The 15,801-nt window shown below is 42.7% G+C and overlaps 1 protein-coding gene across 6 annotated transcripts in view; it reads left to right on the top strand.

Moving 5' to 3' along the window:
- Nucleotides 1–15,801, top strand: part of PCNT (pericentrin) — a 230,239-nt gene that overhangs the window by 32,267 nt on the left and 182,171 nt on the right. For 5 of the 6 annotated variants that reach the window (XM_073306956.1, XM_073306953.1, XM_073306958.1 and 2 more), the window contains exons 3-5: nucleotides 7,104–7,154; nucleotides 9,812–9,991; nucleotides 14,146–14,295. In XM_073306956.1, the coding sequence (XP_073163057.1) occupies nucleotides 7,104–7,154; nucleotides 9,812–9,991; nucleotides 14,146–14,295 (381 nt within the window). The remainder of the gene's footprint in view (nucleotides 1–7,103; nucleotides 7,155–9,811; nucleotides 9,992–14,145; nucleotides 14,296–15,801) is intronic. The other variant, XM_073306954.1, reaches the window with a different exon arrangement.

Here is a 15,801-nt window from a genome sequence, read left to right as displayed (position 1 = left end):
TCAGAATGGAGAGATGTAAATAGTGGTCTCCCACAGGGTCTGTACTGGGACCAGTGCTGTTCAATATATTCATAAATGATCTGGAAAAAGGGGTAAACAGTGAGCTGGCAAAATTTGCAGATGATGCAAAACTACTCAAGATAATGAAGTCGCAGGAAGATTGTGATTAGTTACAAAGGGATGTCACAAAACTGGTGACTGGGCAACAAATAGCAGATGAAATTAAACGTTAATAAATGCAAAATGATGCACACTGGAAAACATAATCCCAAGTATACATATAAAATAATGGGGTCTAACTTAGCTGTTACCACTCAAGAAAGAGATCTTGGAGTCATTGTGGATAGTTCTCTGAAAACATCCACTCAATGTGCAGCGGCAGTCAAAAAAGTGAACAGAATGTTGGGAATCATTAAGAAAGGGATAGATAATAAGACAGAAAATATCATATTGCCCTTGTATAAATCCATGGTATGCCCACATCTTGAATGCTGAATGCAGATGTGGTCATCCCATCTCAAAAAGATATATTGGAATTGGGAAAGGTTCAGAAAAGGGCAACAAAAATGATTAGGGGTATGGAACGGCTTCTGTATGAGGAGAGAGTGATAAAATTGGGACTTTTCATCTTGGAAAAGAGATGACTAAAGGAGGATGTGATAGAGGTCTCTAAAATGATGACTGGTGTGGAGAAAGTGAATAAGGAAGTGTTATTTACTCTTAACACAAGAGCTAGGGGTCACTAAATGAAATTAAGAGGCAGCAGGTTTAAAACTAACAAAAGAAGGTATTTCTTCACACAATGCACAGTCAACCTGTGGAACTCCTTGCCAGAGGATATTGAGAAGGCCAGGACTATAACAGGGTTCAAAGAAGAACTGGATAAGTTCATGGAGGATAGGTTCATCAATGGCTGATAGCCAGGGTGGGCAGGGATGCAAAACCATGCTCTTAATTGTCCCTAGCCTCTGTTACCAGAAGCTGGGAAAGGGCGAAGGGGGATGAATCATGTGGTAGTTACCTGTTCTGTTTATTCCCTCTGGGGCACCTGGCACTGGCTGCTGTTGGAAGACAGGATACTGAGTAGATGGCCATTGGTCTGACCCAGTATGGCTGTTCTTATGTTCTTAAATGGTCACTGAAGAATATGATCTTTCATTGGGTTTTCCAAGAATGGGTTTTCCCACAAATAGACCTTTTTTTACTCCCGGTGGAATTCTATACCAAAAAATTAAAAATGATGCACATCGGAGATTTTTGGTAGCAGTGCTCGGTCAGGGCAGGCTTGTGGAGTAGTCGTCTCATGGTACCATTGGTGCCTTATGTAATGCATGCACGACTCGACCTTTCAGTTCCTTTTCAGCCGTCCTCGGCTGCAGATGGAGCTCAGTGGCAGTACTGCTGCTTCGTTTTTTCTCTTTATAGAAAGAGTTAGATTAATTATAGTTCAGGAAATTTTGTTTAATTGGCTGGTTAGTTTTCTTTACCAAAAAAAAAAAAAAGTTAAAGATGATTTTTCCACCCTTTCCCCGTTGGGAAACTTTAATGGACACAATGCCCGGCTCGCCCAGGTTTAAATGATGTGACTCTTGCCTTGAGGCGATGCCTGTGTCAGACGGCCACTCATCGTGTCTCTCTGTTTGGGCGTCCCTCAGAAAAGTGCCCATTGTAGTAATGTTAAAGTCAGGGCAAGGCGTGACAGAGATCTCCACCTCAAGGTGATTTTAATGGAGAACTCCCTTCAGCCTACTCCTCAGGGACGAAAATCAACATCAGCAGATGGTTCCTTGAACAAAACCTGTACTAATGGGAGTGCTCAGTTTTCCAAATTGTCCAGGAAGTGACCTGCAACCTCCCCAGACAGGGACACTGAGAAAAAGGAGGTTTCCCAATGAGGTCGCTCTGCTCTGTGCCGAGCTCGAGTAGAGTGAGCACCTTTGAGGCTCCAGGCACCTCTGGCACCATCCCTCTGTTGATCTCTGCTGAGCCCTGGTGCTCCGGAGCGGAGTCGAGATGCTCCTCATTTACAGCACTGACCACCCGGGTGCAGGAGTCGGCCCAGATATCGCTACAACAGACAATGTCACCCCCACCGGCACCGACCCAGTCGTCGACACCAACTGACAGGCTGAGAACGGCACCGACCATCTCGACAAAGGCACCAACTGCATCTACACCAGCAGTACTGCCGCCACAGAAACAAGCGGCTTTGCAAAAGTTTCTACAGCACAAGGACATAACGATCACCTTGGTGCTGCGATCACCTTGGTGCCTCAGTCACCCTTATTTGGTACTGAGGGATCTTCAGGCCAAATAACTGAGGAGTTATCCACTTCTCCCGCTCTCCAGCCCATCTCCAGTGATGCAGAGGAGAAAGTAAATGGGAGCCGCTTCTCTTCCCAACATTCCTCACCCACGGGACAAAGACCACCATGGGAAGCTGCTAGGACCAAATCTCGCCAACCTCACGAGATGCAGCCAAGGGTATGGACAACCCTGGATGTGTCCCCATGCAGTGGCCCCCCGAGACCACTGGGCTGTGTATAGGGCTCAATACACTAGGCCCTTGACCCCAGCTTGAAGGGAAATTAATTCTTCACCTTTCCCAAACAGGGATATATCAGAAGCATTGGAGGACATGGGAGATAAGGAGGAAGAAGGTCCGGACTATGCAGACACTTCTCCGGCTCACAGCTCATTGTCCTCCCCTGACGAGACAGTCATACCACTACCTCCAAGTAAAGTGGACAATCTGAAACAATTTCAGGAATTTATTTAAAAGAGTAGCTGCCAGCCAAGACATCCCTGTAGAAGAGGCCCAAGAAAACCAACACAAGCTACTGCAAATCTTACAGACATCCACTGTCTCCAAAATTGCTCTTCCAATCAATCATGCCATAATGGAACCAGCAGAGAATATCTGGCAGGCCCCCACCTTGATACCACCTACCAGGAAATGGGCTGACAGAAAGTATTTTGTCCCAGCTAAGGGGATGAACTTTCTCTTCTCTCATCCACAACCCAATTCCCTAGTTGTGTAAGCCACCAATTGTCATAGCAAACAACCTCAATCCAGTCCACTCCACAAGACAAAGAACACAAACGTTTAGACCTTCTCGGTAGAAAGACACTCATCGGCTACTCTCCAATTTAGGGTAGCCAATTGCTTGGCTCTTCTAGCCAAGTACAATTTCGATAATTACGGTAAGCTACAAGAATTCCTTGAGGCCTTACCAGAGGAGAAACGTTCCCAACTCAATGCTATCATGACAGAAGGGCAACTAATTGCCTGTACAGCCTTTCAGGCCTCAGTGGATGTAGCAAACATTGCTGCGAGAACAACGGCCACAGCTGTCATAAGGCTCAGGGCCTCGTGGTTGCAGTCATCCAGGATCCTGAAAGAGCTCCAGCTCAAGGTGGAGGATCTACCTTTCGATCGGGAGAAACTTTTCTCCACAAAAACTATGTTCTTCACTCGATGAAGGACTCTCGGGCCACTCTACACACTTTAGGCATATACATGCCACCAAACAAACAATGTCTGTATCAACCATACCAAAAGGGTAGACGGACCTCTTTCCGTCACCCACAACAGCGGCACTTTGATCAGAACGGAAATAAGCAATGCTCACAAAGACGTAGGGCTTCCCAAACTCAGTCCTTGTCTTCGCAACCATCTACCACCAAGCCACAATTTTGAAGTCTTGATCGAGGGTATGAATGACCTCCCCCACAATACAGAGCTGTTAGGTACTTCTACCCACCCTTTTGGCCGCTTTCTGCACGCATTCTACCATGCCTGGGAAGCAATAAAAATGGATCAATGGGTACTGGAGATTATAAGCTTGGGTTATGTCATCCCTTTCCTCTCCCTTCCCCCTACCTTATCCCCTTCTCCATCCGTCTTCAGGGACCTTTCTCATGAGCACCTTGTAAACAGGAAGTGAACCATCTTCTACAATTGGGTGCCGTGGAACAAGTTCCAACTCAGTACAAGGGGACGGGCTTTTACTCCCATTATTTTCTCACCCAAAAGAAAAGTGGCAGGTGGAGACACTTCTTAGACCTTTGGAAGCTCAACAGATTTGTGAGGAGTCGCAAATTCAAAATGGTCACACTGGCCACAATCATCCCAGCGCTAGACAAGGGGGACTGGTTTTCAGCCCTCGACCTCCAAGATGCTTTTTTTCATATTACCATGCACCTGGCTCACAGGCGATTTATAAGATTCACAGTGGGCCTCAATCACTATCAGTACAGAGGCCTATCTTTTAGTCTTTCCACTGCCCCTTGAGTTTTTTCCAAACCCTCGCGGTAGTGTCATATGAAGAAAAAGAGTGATGATCTTTCCATACCTAGACAACTGTCTACTAAAAGGTACAACTCAAGAAGAAGCGACAAACATGGTGCAGACCACCATCATGCTGTTTCAGTCACTGGGATTGCGAATAAACTTATAGAAATCTACACTGACCCCAGTGCAACACCTGGAATTCATCAGAGCCTACCTTGATTCCACCCGGGCCAGAGCCCTGTTGCCTGATCACAGGTTCAGAACAATAATCAACCTCATTTCGACAGTCACTGGCAACCCTCAAATGTCCTCCAGACCTGCCTACAATTATTAGGTCATATGGTGGCTACGACCTTCTTTGTGAGACATGCGAGACTGCATATGCGTTGCCTACAGCGCTGACTGAGCACAGAGTGCACTCCCAGCACAAACAGCCTAAACAAAAGGGTGACAGTACCCCCATGCATCACTACAGTGATAGATGAAACCAGAAAACATCTACACAGGGATCCCCTTCCAACAGGATCCCCCATCACTAATAATCACAACTGATGCATTGTTGATAAGATGGGGAGCTCACTTGGACTAGCACACCACACAAGGCAAGTGGTCAGCGACGGAAACGCTGCTCCACATCAATCTCCTGGAGCTCCGAGCGCTATACAATGCGTTCAGGCACTTCCTCCTGATCATAGGAAACGAATCAATCCGCGTACTGACCGACAACGTAGCATGTAGTTTTATATCAATCGCCAAGGAGGAGCTCGCTTCCATTCACTCTGCACCGAGGCCATGAAATTTTGGAACTGGTGCATTCACCACAACATAATCATCTCAACATCTTACCTCCCAGGGTGTCAGAATAAGACAGCGGACACACTAAGCAGATATTTCTCCCTAGAACATGAATGGGAAATGTACAAGTGTGTTCTCCAAGTGATATTTCAGGAGTGGGGCTTTCCCTTAGTAGACCCGTTTGCAACAGCAACGAACCACAAGTGCCCACTTTTCTGCTCCAGGGCGGGACTAGTACCCCAGTCCCTAGGGGATGCCTTCCTCATTGCATGGGACACAGCACTCATGTATGCATTCGGACCGATACCTCTAATCCCATGAGTTATTCGCAAGATACGGACCAACAGGGCCCATATCATACTGATCATTCCAACGTGGCCCAGACCGACTTGGTTCCTTTACCTGATGTGTTTTAGCAGTTTGCGCTCCATGAATTCTCCCCTTGAGGGTGGATGTCCTTTCACAGAACAAAGGCCGGACTCTCCACCCAATCCAGAGAATCTTCACCTCAAAGCATGGCTACTACACGGTTCCAACACAGCAAATTAGCCTGTTCAGAAAGAGTGAAACTGCTGTTATTAAATAGCAGGAGATCCACCACTTGCCATAACTACCTCCAAAAATGAAAGAGATTCTCACTATGATGCTAACAAAAAAATTTAACTGCAGTCACAGTGCCTCTACCAATCATACGAGACTACATACTGGTACTCAAAGAATTGGGTTTATCCATAAGCTCAATCAAAGCACACCTGGTGGTTATTACAGGCTTTCACCACAAGGTGGAGGGAGAGTCAGTCTTCGCTCACCTAACAATTAAACGCTTTCTTATTGGTATACAGAACATGTACTCGGGTGTCCGACAACCTGCACCCCCATGGGACTTGAATCTTGTACTCAAATGCACCTTTTGAACCACTGGTGACTTATTCACTCCTTCATATGTCTATGAAAGTCGCATTTTTGGTAGCGATCACCTCAGCTACATGAGTCAGTGAAATTGGGGCACTTATGGCTGAGCTCCCTTATACTGCGTTCACTAAAGACAAGATCATGTTGCCATCACACCCAGAATTTGTACCTAAAGTAGCGACATCTTTCCATGTAAACCAAGCCATACACCTCCCCATATTTTACCCCGAACCACATGGGTATTCACAGGGGCCCATCCTAAATACACTCAATGTCAGATGAGCCATAGCATTCTATTAAGACAGAACCAAACCCTTCCAGAAATCTCCAAGACTTTTTGTTTATTTCCACAGCAGAACACTCCAAGGGCTGTGCAGTATCGACCCAGAGACTATCTAAATGGATCTCTACTTGTATCCAACTTTGCTAACAGTTCTACAAGGAACCTCCACCAGGCTCCGATCCCATTCTGCGTGTGCCCTGTCTACACCTACAGCCTTCCTGGACAACGTTCCTCTAATAGATATATGCAGGGCTGCCACATGGGCATCAGAGCACACTTTTGGAAAACACTATGCCATCACTCAGTGCTTTTTGTCAGATGCTGTACTAGGCCTTACTGTGCTCTCGGCCATGACACATGCAACTCCAAAGTCCCTACCATCCACAGTAGGGCACTGCTGTACAGACACCTAAAGCATACCAAGCTGGGAGGGGAGATTTATTGGTAAATTTGCAAGTCATGATGGGAGAAAGTAAAGTCTTGTCTCTCAATCATTAGTTTTAACATATTTTTGAGCTTCAGTTCGCAGTAGAATTTAAAACCTCCACATCGTTTCATCATATGTGTTTGCATCTGAACCTGTTAACTTATACTATACTGCTGTATATGAATGTAATCATTGTCTAACTGGTTGCTCAGCAGTGGAGGATTTATTAAGTTGTATAGCTTTGAGACCCTGCCAGTTTGTCTAACTTTTTGGCTTTCATATTTAGTGAGAAGATTCATGAAGGTTCTTCAAAAACTTTTTCTCTATATATTTTAAAAACATACACGACTTACTTTGTGGTATCTATTTATTTTATTTTTTTTTCTTGTTAGGCTGATGTTGACCTTTCTAACCCAGACTTGGTGGATGATCATGCTTCTGAAGTAAGTGTTGAACAAATGTTTTTTGTATGCTCTGGTGTGCTCATGAGAGAGGAGCATTATGGCTACGAGATTATTAAAGTGCTGTAAATGAGATACTCATTAAACATTTGTTAGGACATAATTAAAATAATTCAATCATGCTAGTGTTCTTGTAGTCTAGATTCTGTAGGCATTTGCATTGTATGGTTAACAAATCAAGTTGACAGTTGGAACCAGTAATTCTCTGGAGCTTACAGCGTTTGTTCATAGGAAATTGGATAAACATTTTTACTAGATAATGGCATCAAACTCTTAATTTAAAAAAATAACACCTTAAGAATATAAATAATATTCCTCTTTGAAGTGAAGCAATATACAGAAACCCATCTCTTGCCTGAGAATTCCAATGAACCAGCTTCATTATTCTAAGGGCTTTCAAAGGGCTTTGATATAGCAGAACTCCTACTCTACAACAAACAGCTTGCAGATGACCGGAAACTATTTTTTGAATGCTTAATTGAAAATTAAAGCTATAAGATTGGTGAGATAATATCTTTTATTGGACCAACTTCTGTTGGTGAAAGAGACAAGCTTTCAAGCTTGTACAGAGCACTTCTTCAGGCCTGGGAAAGGTACTTAGAGTGTCACAGCTAACTACAAGGGTAGAACAAATAAAGAATTAACATGTTGTAAGAGACGATTCTCGGTGAAATGGGCAGTTAATGCCTCTCCAGTAGTAGGACAATAGAGGGTTAGCAGGTTACAGATTGTTGTAATGAGCCATAAATCCAGTGTCTTTATTAAATCTATGATTTTTGGTGTGTAGCAGAGTTATGAATTTAAGTCCCCAGGGTCATCTTTTGAAGGTGTTGTGCAGGTTTTCTTTGATGAGGACTGAAAGGACAGCTGTGAAATTGTTTTGTGGAAACTATTCACCTGTGAGTGATATGGTGTGTTCGTCTTTTCATTGTTCTATGTGAGCTCATTCAGGAGTGTAGTGATTGTCTGGTTTAGTTGTTGGGGTATTTAGTGCACTGGATGAGTTACACCACATTTTGTGATAGGTGTGTGTAGGGCCAATGGATCTTGAAAGGTGTGTTGCGAGGGGTGGGTATTGATGATCAGAGCTGTGGAGATACATCGGCAGGTTTTGCATCTGTTCTGGCAGTTGAGTTGATGTGTCCTAGTCTGTGGGGAGCCTGCGTTTTATGATGAACTTGGTGATGATGGGGGAGTTATTTGAAGTCCAGAAGAGGGTGGATTTCTTTCAGGATGTGGTCCCCATTGAGTATGGGTTGTAATTGTTTAATGATACCCCCATATAGGTTCCAGTGTGGGTTGTTTAATGATACCCGATATAGGTTGCAGTATGGGGTGGTAGGTGACAACTAGGGGTGTGTGGTTGGAGGGCTTTTTTCCTGTATTGAAGCAGGTTTACTCATGGTATTCCATGATGTGATCTACTTCTCTGGTGGAGTGTCCTTGTTTGGTGAAGGTGATTTCAAGTGTGTGAAGGTATGTAACCTGGATTTTCTCCTCAGAGCACATTCTGTGGCATCTGAGCATCTAGCTGTAGATAACAGATTTCTTGCTGCATTTTGGGTGGTTACTAAATCTGTGACGCTAAGTGTGATGATCTGTGGGTTTTTTGTCTGTAGGGTTCCGTTGTTGAAGATGATTGTTGTGCCCAGGAAATTGATGCTGGTGTGGGAGTGTTCCAGAGAGGTCTTACTGGATGGGTAGAGGTGGTTGAAGTTGTGATGAAAATTTGAGGGAGTTTAGGTCAATGTATCTCAGACATATTTTTGGTTTTGTGGTGCACTGCAAACAATAATTGAACATTAGACATTTATTATTTTTTAGTACATTAAGCATGCATTATTTATTTGCAGCTGATTGACACTATCTGTGCTTGTTAATATAATTTTAAATTAACAAAATATTCCCGAATTCTTCTTGTGGGCGGTGGTGAGGGAAATTCAGTATAATCAAATGTAATAACTTTATTTTTGGTTATATAGTTGCAGTTCATTTTTAAAATTTGCTGCTGGAAATCAGATTTAAACCTCAGGTTGTGGTAGAGTGTGACTGTAGCATCAAATGGGGCTATGTAATCACACTGCTCTTCTTAAGAGTTAATTTGGTCCATTAAATTTAATACATGACATGTCAAAGTGTTTTCTCTCATTCATATTTTCAAAATAAAGATGCTGTTTAAATTTCCAGGTTTCAGAGTAGCAGCCGTGTTGGTCTGTATCCGCAAAAAGAAAAGGAGTACTTGTGGCACCTTGGAGACTAACCAATTTATTTGAGTATAAGCTGTCGTGAGCTACAGCTCAGTTCATCGGATGCGTTCAGTGGAAATTCACTGAATGCATCCAATGAAGTGAGCTGTAGCTCATGGAAGCTTATGCTCAAATAACGCATTCGATGAAGTGAGCTGTAGCTCACGAAAGCTTATGCTCAAATAAATTCCTTAGTCTCTAAGGTGCCACAAGTACTCCTTTTTTAAAAATGTCAGTATATTATATGACACGAGGTCCAAAGGTAGAGGTGTAAGGTACTTATAAAGATGGATGAGTAGAGAGATTATGCCAGATAGGAATATAATTTTGCCATAAATTTAAAGTAACAATGTCACACTATTAAGTAAATACCATTCCTTTTCTTTTATGAAGAAAGATGTTCTATGTTCTATTAAGGAATACGATCAGCTTGATGTCCAGATGTGTCGGACTAGAATTGTGGAGCTGGAAAAAAGACTTCTGGACAAACAGGAAGCAACTGAAAGACTCACTACAGAGGTGGATGATTTACTGGAACAACTTGCCAAGCATAGTGGGGCCACACATCTTCAGGTACTATTAATAAAATCAGATAACTTGTATTTCAAGGATATTTACTGAAGATGTTACCAGCAGAGTTATGGGTAACAGTGTAACTTCATTAAATACCACAGCAAAGTAAAGGAGTACTTGTGGCACCTTTGAGACTAACCAATTTATTTGAGCATAAGCTGTCGTGAGCTACAGCTCACTTCATCGGATGCATACTGTGGAAAATACAGAAGATGTTTTTATACACACAAACCATGAAAAAATAGGTGTTTATCACTACAAAAGGTTTTCTCTCCCGCCACCCCACTCTCCTGCTGGTAATAGCTTATCTAAAGTGATCACTCTCCTTACAATGTGTATGATAATCAAGGTGGGCCATTTCCAGCACAAATCCAGGTTTTCTCCCCATGCGCCCCCTCCACCCAAACACACACAAACCCACTCTCCTGTTGGTAATAGCTTATCCTATCCAAAGCGATCACTCTCCTTACAATGTGCACGATAACCAAGGTGGGCCACTTCTAGCACAAATCCAGGGTTTAACAGGAACGTCTGAGGAACGGGGGAGGGGTAGGAAAAAACAAGGGGAAATAGGTTACCTTGCATAATGACTTAGCCACTCCCAGTCTCTATTCAAGCCTAAGTTAATTGTATCCAATTTGCAAATGAATTCCAATTCAACAGTCTCTCGCTGGAGCCTGTTTTGAAGTTTTTCTGTTGTAATATCGCAACTTTCATGTCTGTAATCGCGTGACCAGAGAGATTGAAGTGTTCTCCGACTGGTTTATGAATGTTATAATTTTTGACATCTGATTTGTGTCCATTTATTCTTTTACGTAGAGACTGTCCAGTTTGGCCAATGCACATGGCAGAGGGGCATTGCTGGCACATGATGGCATATATCACATTGGTAGATGTGCAGGTGAACGAGCCTCTGATAGTGTGGCTGATGTGATTAGGCCCTGTGATGGTGTCCCCTGAATAGATATGTGGGCACAGTTGGCAACGGGCTTTGTTGCAAGGATAGGTTCCTGGGTTAGTGGTTCTGTTGTGTGGTTGCTGGTGAGTATTTGGTTCAGGTTGGGGGGCTGTCTGTAGGCAAGGACTGGCCTGTCTCCCAAGATTTGTGAGTGTGTTGGGTCATCCTTCAGGATAGGTTGTAGATCCTTGCTGATGTGTTGGAGAGGTTTTAGTTGGGGGCTGAAGGTGACGGCTAGAGGCGTTCTGTTATTTTCTTTGTTAGGCCTGTCCTGTAGTAGGTGACTTCTGGGAACTCTTCTGGCTCTATCAATCTGTTTCTTCACTTCCGCAGGTGGGTATTGTAGTTGTAAGAATGCTTGATAGAGATCTTGTAGAGATCAGCAAAGTAGTATGTGTCACGGTTACAGGACTAGCTGCACCTCTGACTCCTTCTCTGGTGTCTGAGTGCACCATCACATGTGTAGGCTCTCATGACTACCTATTCTGGGGTGGAATCTTGAGATTCTTTCACAAGACACTGCAGCCAGCGACCCAGTCATGCTTGCTCAACTGGTCTGTCTGGATTTGATACATGAGGTTCTTCCCTTTGGGAGCTTATGACTTAGCGGTGAATACAGTGACCCCGACTCTGGAATCTGAGTTCACTTTCTGATTTTCTCTTGTCTTTCTTTTGAGGGATGGTCTTCAAATCCAGCCAGATTTCTTTTTGTCTCAGCTCACATGCTTGGAACAGCTGCACAAAACCATTTTGAATTCCTCACGGGGGGTCAGGAGCCAGAGCATCAAAGTGAATGACTCCTGATTGTCATGAAGTGATTGCAGGGAAGTGTGTATCAAGATCAACTCTTCCTGGGTGCTTTTGCTGACAATCCTGCTATTGAATTAACTTAGTAGAGGCGTACAGTAAATATCCTTACACCAATCAGACAAATAGAAGATATAATATTCATAAATTATTACAGAGCGGCAGCAAATCTGCTATGCTATGAAATATCATTGATCGAGGCAACTGTTAGTAAAACTATAATCTGTGTAAATTTATCTGAAAATTATATCTATTCAAAATTGGGGTCATGGTCCATGCCTGGGCTCCTAGGTGTTACTGCAGTAAATATGATGATGATGATGATAGAGAAATTCACTGAGCTTTTATTGGCATGACAAGCTATAAAGAGTTGCCAAACTATAAGAAAAAGACAGACCCCTCTTGTATCAAAACAAACCAGTTTTGCAAAGCCTTCATTTTTAAAGTTTCAGGTGTCCTGAGACTTTCATAAAATTTGAGGCTTACTGATTATCCAGATTGGCAAGAGGATACAATCTTGAGGTTCCTCTCTGAAAAAACACACACCTAAAACTGCACCAAATTAAAGGAAGTCAACCAAACTTCCAGAGTATACTATACCCCTTTCTTTTAAGTATCAATAGTTAACATATCTGATATTGAAAAAAATTCCTTGTTCTTTTGGATTGGGTGGGTTTAAAACATTATTATTTTGGTTTCCTGAAACCTTTTTAGGGGTTTAAATAATTTAGGCTCACCACATAGCTTCAATCATGGAGAGCTCCTAAGTGTAAGAGGTTTTCCAAATTGAAAACTAGTGCTCTGTGGAAGCAAAGCTTTGGGAGCTATAAAGGAATGAAGCTACTGTCACTGTAAGCCAAATTTAACCAAGTCAGTTAACTGGAATTTAGAAAATTGGAGTTGCATTGTGGAGAAAAGGGACTCACTTTCTTATGTGATCATTTAAATGTTCTGCATTGTGTTTGCAAACAAGAATCAAATGTAACAGTACTTTATTACCTTTTGTTGTACAAATTTAAAAACCAGGTTTAATGAAAACTCCATTGTCTATCAAATATAGTGTAGATAATTGTTTTTAAAAATACAAATTTCAAACATCTATTGAATTTTCAACGTTATTCTGGAATTAGGTGGCTCTGAATCAACTTCATGGAAGCAGCTATGTTTCTGGGTAAAAGCTCAAATAATATGGAAAAAGAAAAGGAGTACTTGTGGCACCTTAGAGACTAACCAATTTATTTGAGCATAAGCTGTCGTGAGCTACAGCTCACTTCATCGGATGCATACTGTGGAAAATACAGAAGATGTTTGTTTTTATACACACAAATCATGAAAAAATGAGTGTTTATCACTACAGAAGGTTTTCTCTCCCCCCCCCACCCCACTCTCCTGCTGGTAATAGCTTATGTAAAGTGATCACTCGCCTTACTTTACATAAACACCCAGTTTTTCATGATTTGTGTGTATAAAAACAAACATCTTCTGTATTTTCCACAGTATGCATCCGATGAAGTGAGCTGTAGCTCACGACAGCTTATGCTCAAATAAATTAGTTAGTCTCTAAGGTGCCACAAGTACTCCTTTTCTTTTTGCGAATACAGACTAACACGACTGTTACTCTGAAATAATATGGAGCATCTCTTCCTTTATTTTTTTTTATGGAGATCATTCTTCTGTGCTTGTTTAAAGTGAGTTTCAAATGTATTGTACTGTGTTCGTGTTTTTTCTTTTGCAGGGCTGCAGGTAGTGGTGATAAATGGGGTAAATTTGTGTGGGGTGGGGGGAGAGGTTGTTTGTGTTCACTTTATAGGCTCCTGGTTTCTAGGATTTCCACATGGAGATGCTGCACCCCACATGCTTGAAGAGTGTCTTCCTGCTTCCTCCATAACTGCAGATTTACTTTTTCCTTTTAGGAGTAGGAAACCAAGAAGTTTCCTATCATGGAGAAATATATTAAAGATGCTAATGAGATTAATATGAAATAGGATTAACATGCCCCAAACATGCCCCATTCACTTGGATGAGAAGAAGCGAACATCTCTGCTCCATTCACCCTAGATCAGTACAGCCTGTCTTACATAATGGGGGCACTGAGGATTCAGTTTTAGTGTAGAAATTCTACGCTTTGTTTCCCCCTTTACCTGTTAAAATGTTTGCACTTGCTAAAGACAATGTTGTAAATTGGCTTCCTTTACCCTTTGAGATCAGTGGAAGATAAACTTTTTTTTCTTTGCATTTTTCACAGAAAGATGACTGCTCCTTTGGAGCAAGTTTTACTGATACCTTAAGTACAATGCAAAGAGCTAGTTCCTTTGTTTTTAATGAAGGTTTACGTGTCTAAAGTGCTGAAAAATGTCTGGTTTTAAAGATGCGTTAATGTTTCATGTAGGAGCTGGAGACGGCTGTCCAGGAACGGAATGAGATAATAGCTCAGCTGACAAGTAACCTTCAGCAGGCAAGGCAAAATCGGGATGACATTCAGGAAGAAGCCTCAATCCTAGCTGATCAGATCCATGGTTTACAGCTTCAGTTACATGAGGTGTGTGCTGGCTTTTTAAAATTGTTACCAGAAAATGAGGATCAGAACATTAACTGGAAAAAATGTTAGTAAATCTTGACCTCAGCAAATTATATAAATCCCCTCTTCCCCTTTCTTCTCTTTAACATTTGGTTTAAATGTGATTTTCAGGCTTACTAAACTAAACCTAAATTAATAGCTTGATTTTTTTTGTAGTAGAGTTTATTGCAGTGCAGAGGAAGCACGCTCCATTTGCTGGGAAACTGGACTGAGAGGCAGAAGCTCTGGGTGCTTTCATAGAATCATAGAATATCAGGGTTGGAAGGGACCCCAGAAGGTCATCTAGTCCAACCCCCTGCTCGAAGCAGGACCAATTCCCAGTTAAATCATCCCAGCCAGGGCTTTATCAAGCCTGACCTTAAAAACCTCTAAGGAAGGAGATTCTACCACCTCCCTAGGTAACACATTCCAGTGTTTCACCACCCTCTTAGTGAAAAAGTTTTTCCTAATATCCAATCTAAACCTCCCCCACTGCAACTTGAGACCATTACTCCTTGTTCTGTCATCTGCTACCATTGAGAACAGTCTAGAGCCATCCTCTTTGGAACCCCCTTTGAGGTAGTTGAAAGCAGCTATCAAATCCCCCCTCATTCTTCTCTTCTGCAGGCTAAACAATCCCAGCTCCCTCAGCCTCTCCTCATAACTCATGTGTTCTAGACCCCTAATAATTTTTGTTGCCCTTCGCTGGACTCTCTCCAATTTATCCACATCCTTCTTGTAGTGTGGGGCCCAAAACTGGACACACTACTCCAGATGAGGCCTCACCAATGTCAAATAGAGGGGAACGATCACGTCCCTCGATCTGCTCGCTATGCCCCTACTTATACATCCCAAAATGCCATTGGCCTTCTTGGCAACAAGGGCACACTGCTGACTCATATCCAGCTTGTCGTCCACTGTAACCCCTAGGTCCTTTTCCGCAGAACTGCTGCCTAGCCATTCGGTCCCTAGTCTGTAGCTGTGCATTGGATTCTTCCATCCTAAGTGCAGGACCCTGCACTTATCCTTATTGAACCTCATCAGATTTCTTTTGGCACAATCCTCCAATTTGTCTAGGTCCTTCTGTATCCTATCCCTCCCCTCCAGCATATCTACCACTCCTCCCAGTTTAGTATCATCCGCAAATTTGCTGAGAGTGCAATCCACACCATCCTCCAGATCATTTATGAAGATATTGAACAAAACCGGCCCCAGGACCGACCCTTGGGGTACTCCACTTGATGCCGGGCTCTGCCATTGACTTGAGGAGATACCTTCAGGAAGTCACTTCACGTTTTAATGCCTGAGTTTTTTTCCTTGTTAAAATAGGGGGAACTTTTGCCCAGCTTCTTGAAGAAAGCAGTTTGAGCTCTGTAAATGAAAAATACTATAAAACTATATGACGGTGTCACTGATTCACAGGATTGGTGCTATGCCTAGTTTGTAAATAGTCTCTTGGAGAAATCCCTTCTGGGTGCCAGATCCCTT

Source organism: Lepidochelys kempii, chromosome 11, assembly GCF_965140265.1.
Source record: "Lepidochelys kempii isolate rLepKem1 chromosome 11, rLepKem1.hap2, whole genome shotgun sequence".
Classification (NCBI taxonomy): domain Eukaryota; kingdom Metazoa; phylum Chordata; order Testudines; family Cheloniidae; genus Lepidochelys; species Lepidochelys kempii.
The sequence above is the reverse complement of the archived record's forward strand: the minus strand, read 5'-3'. Positions and strand labels throughout refer to the sequence as shown.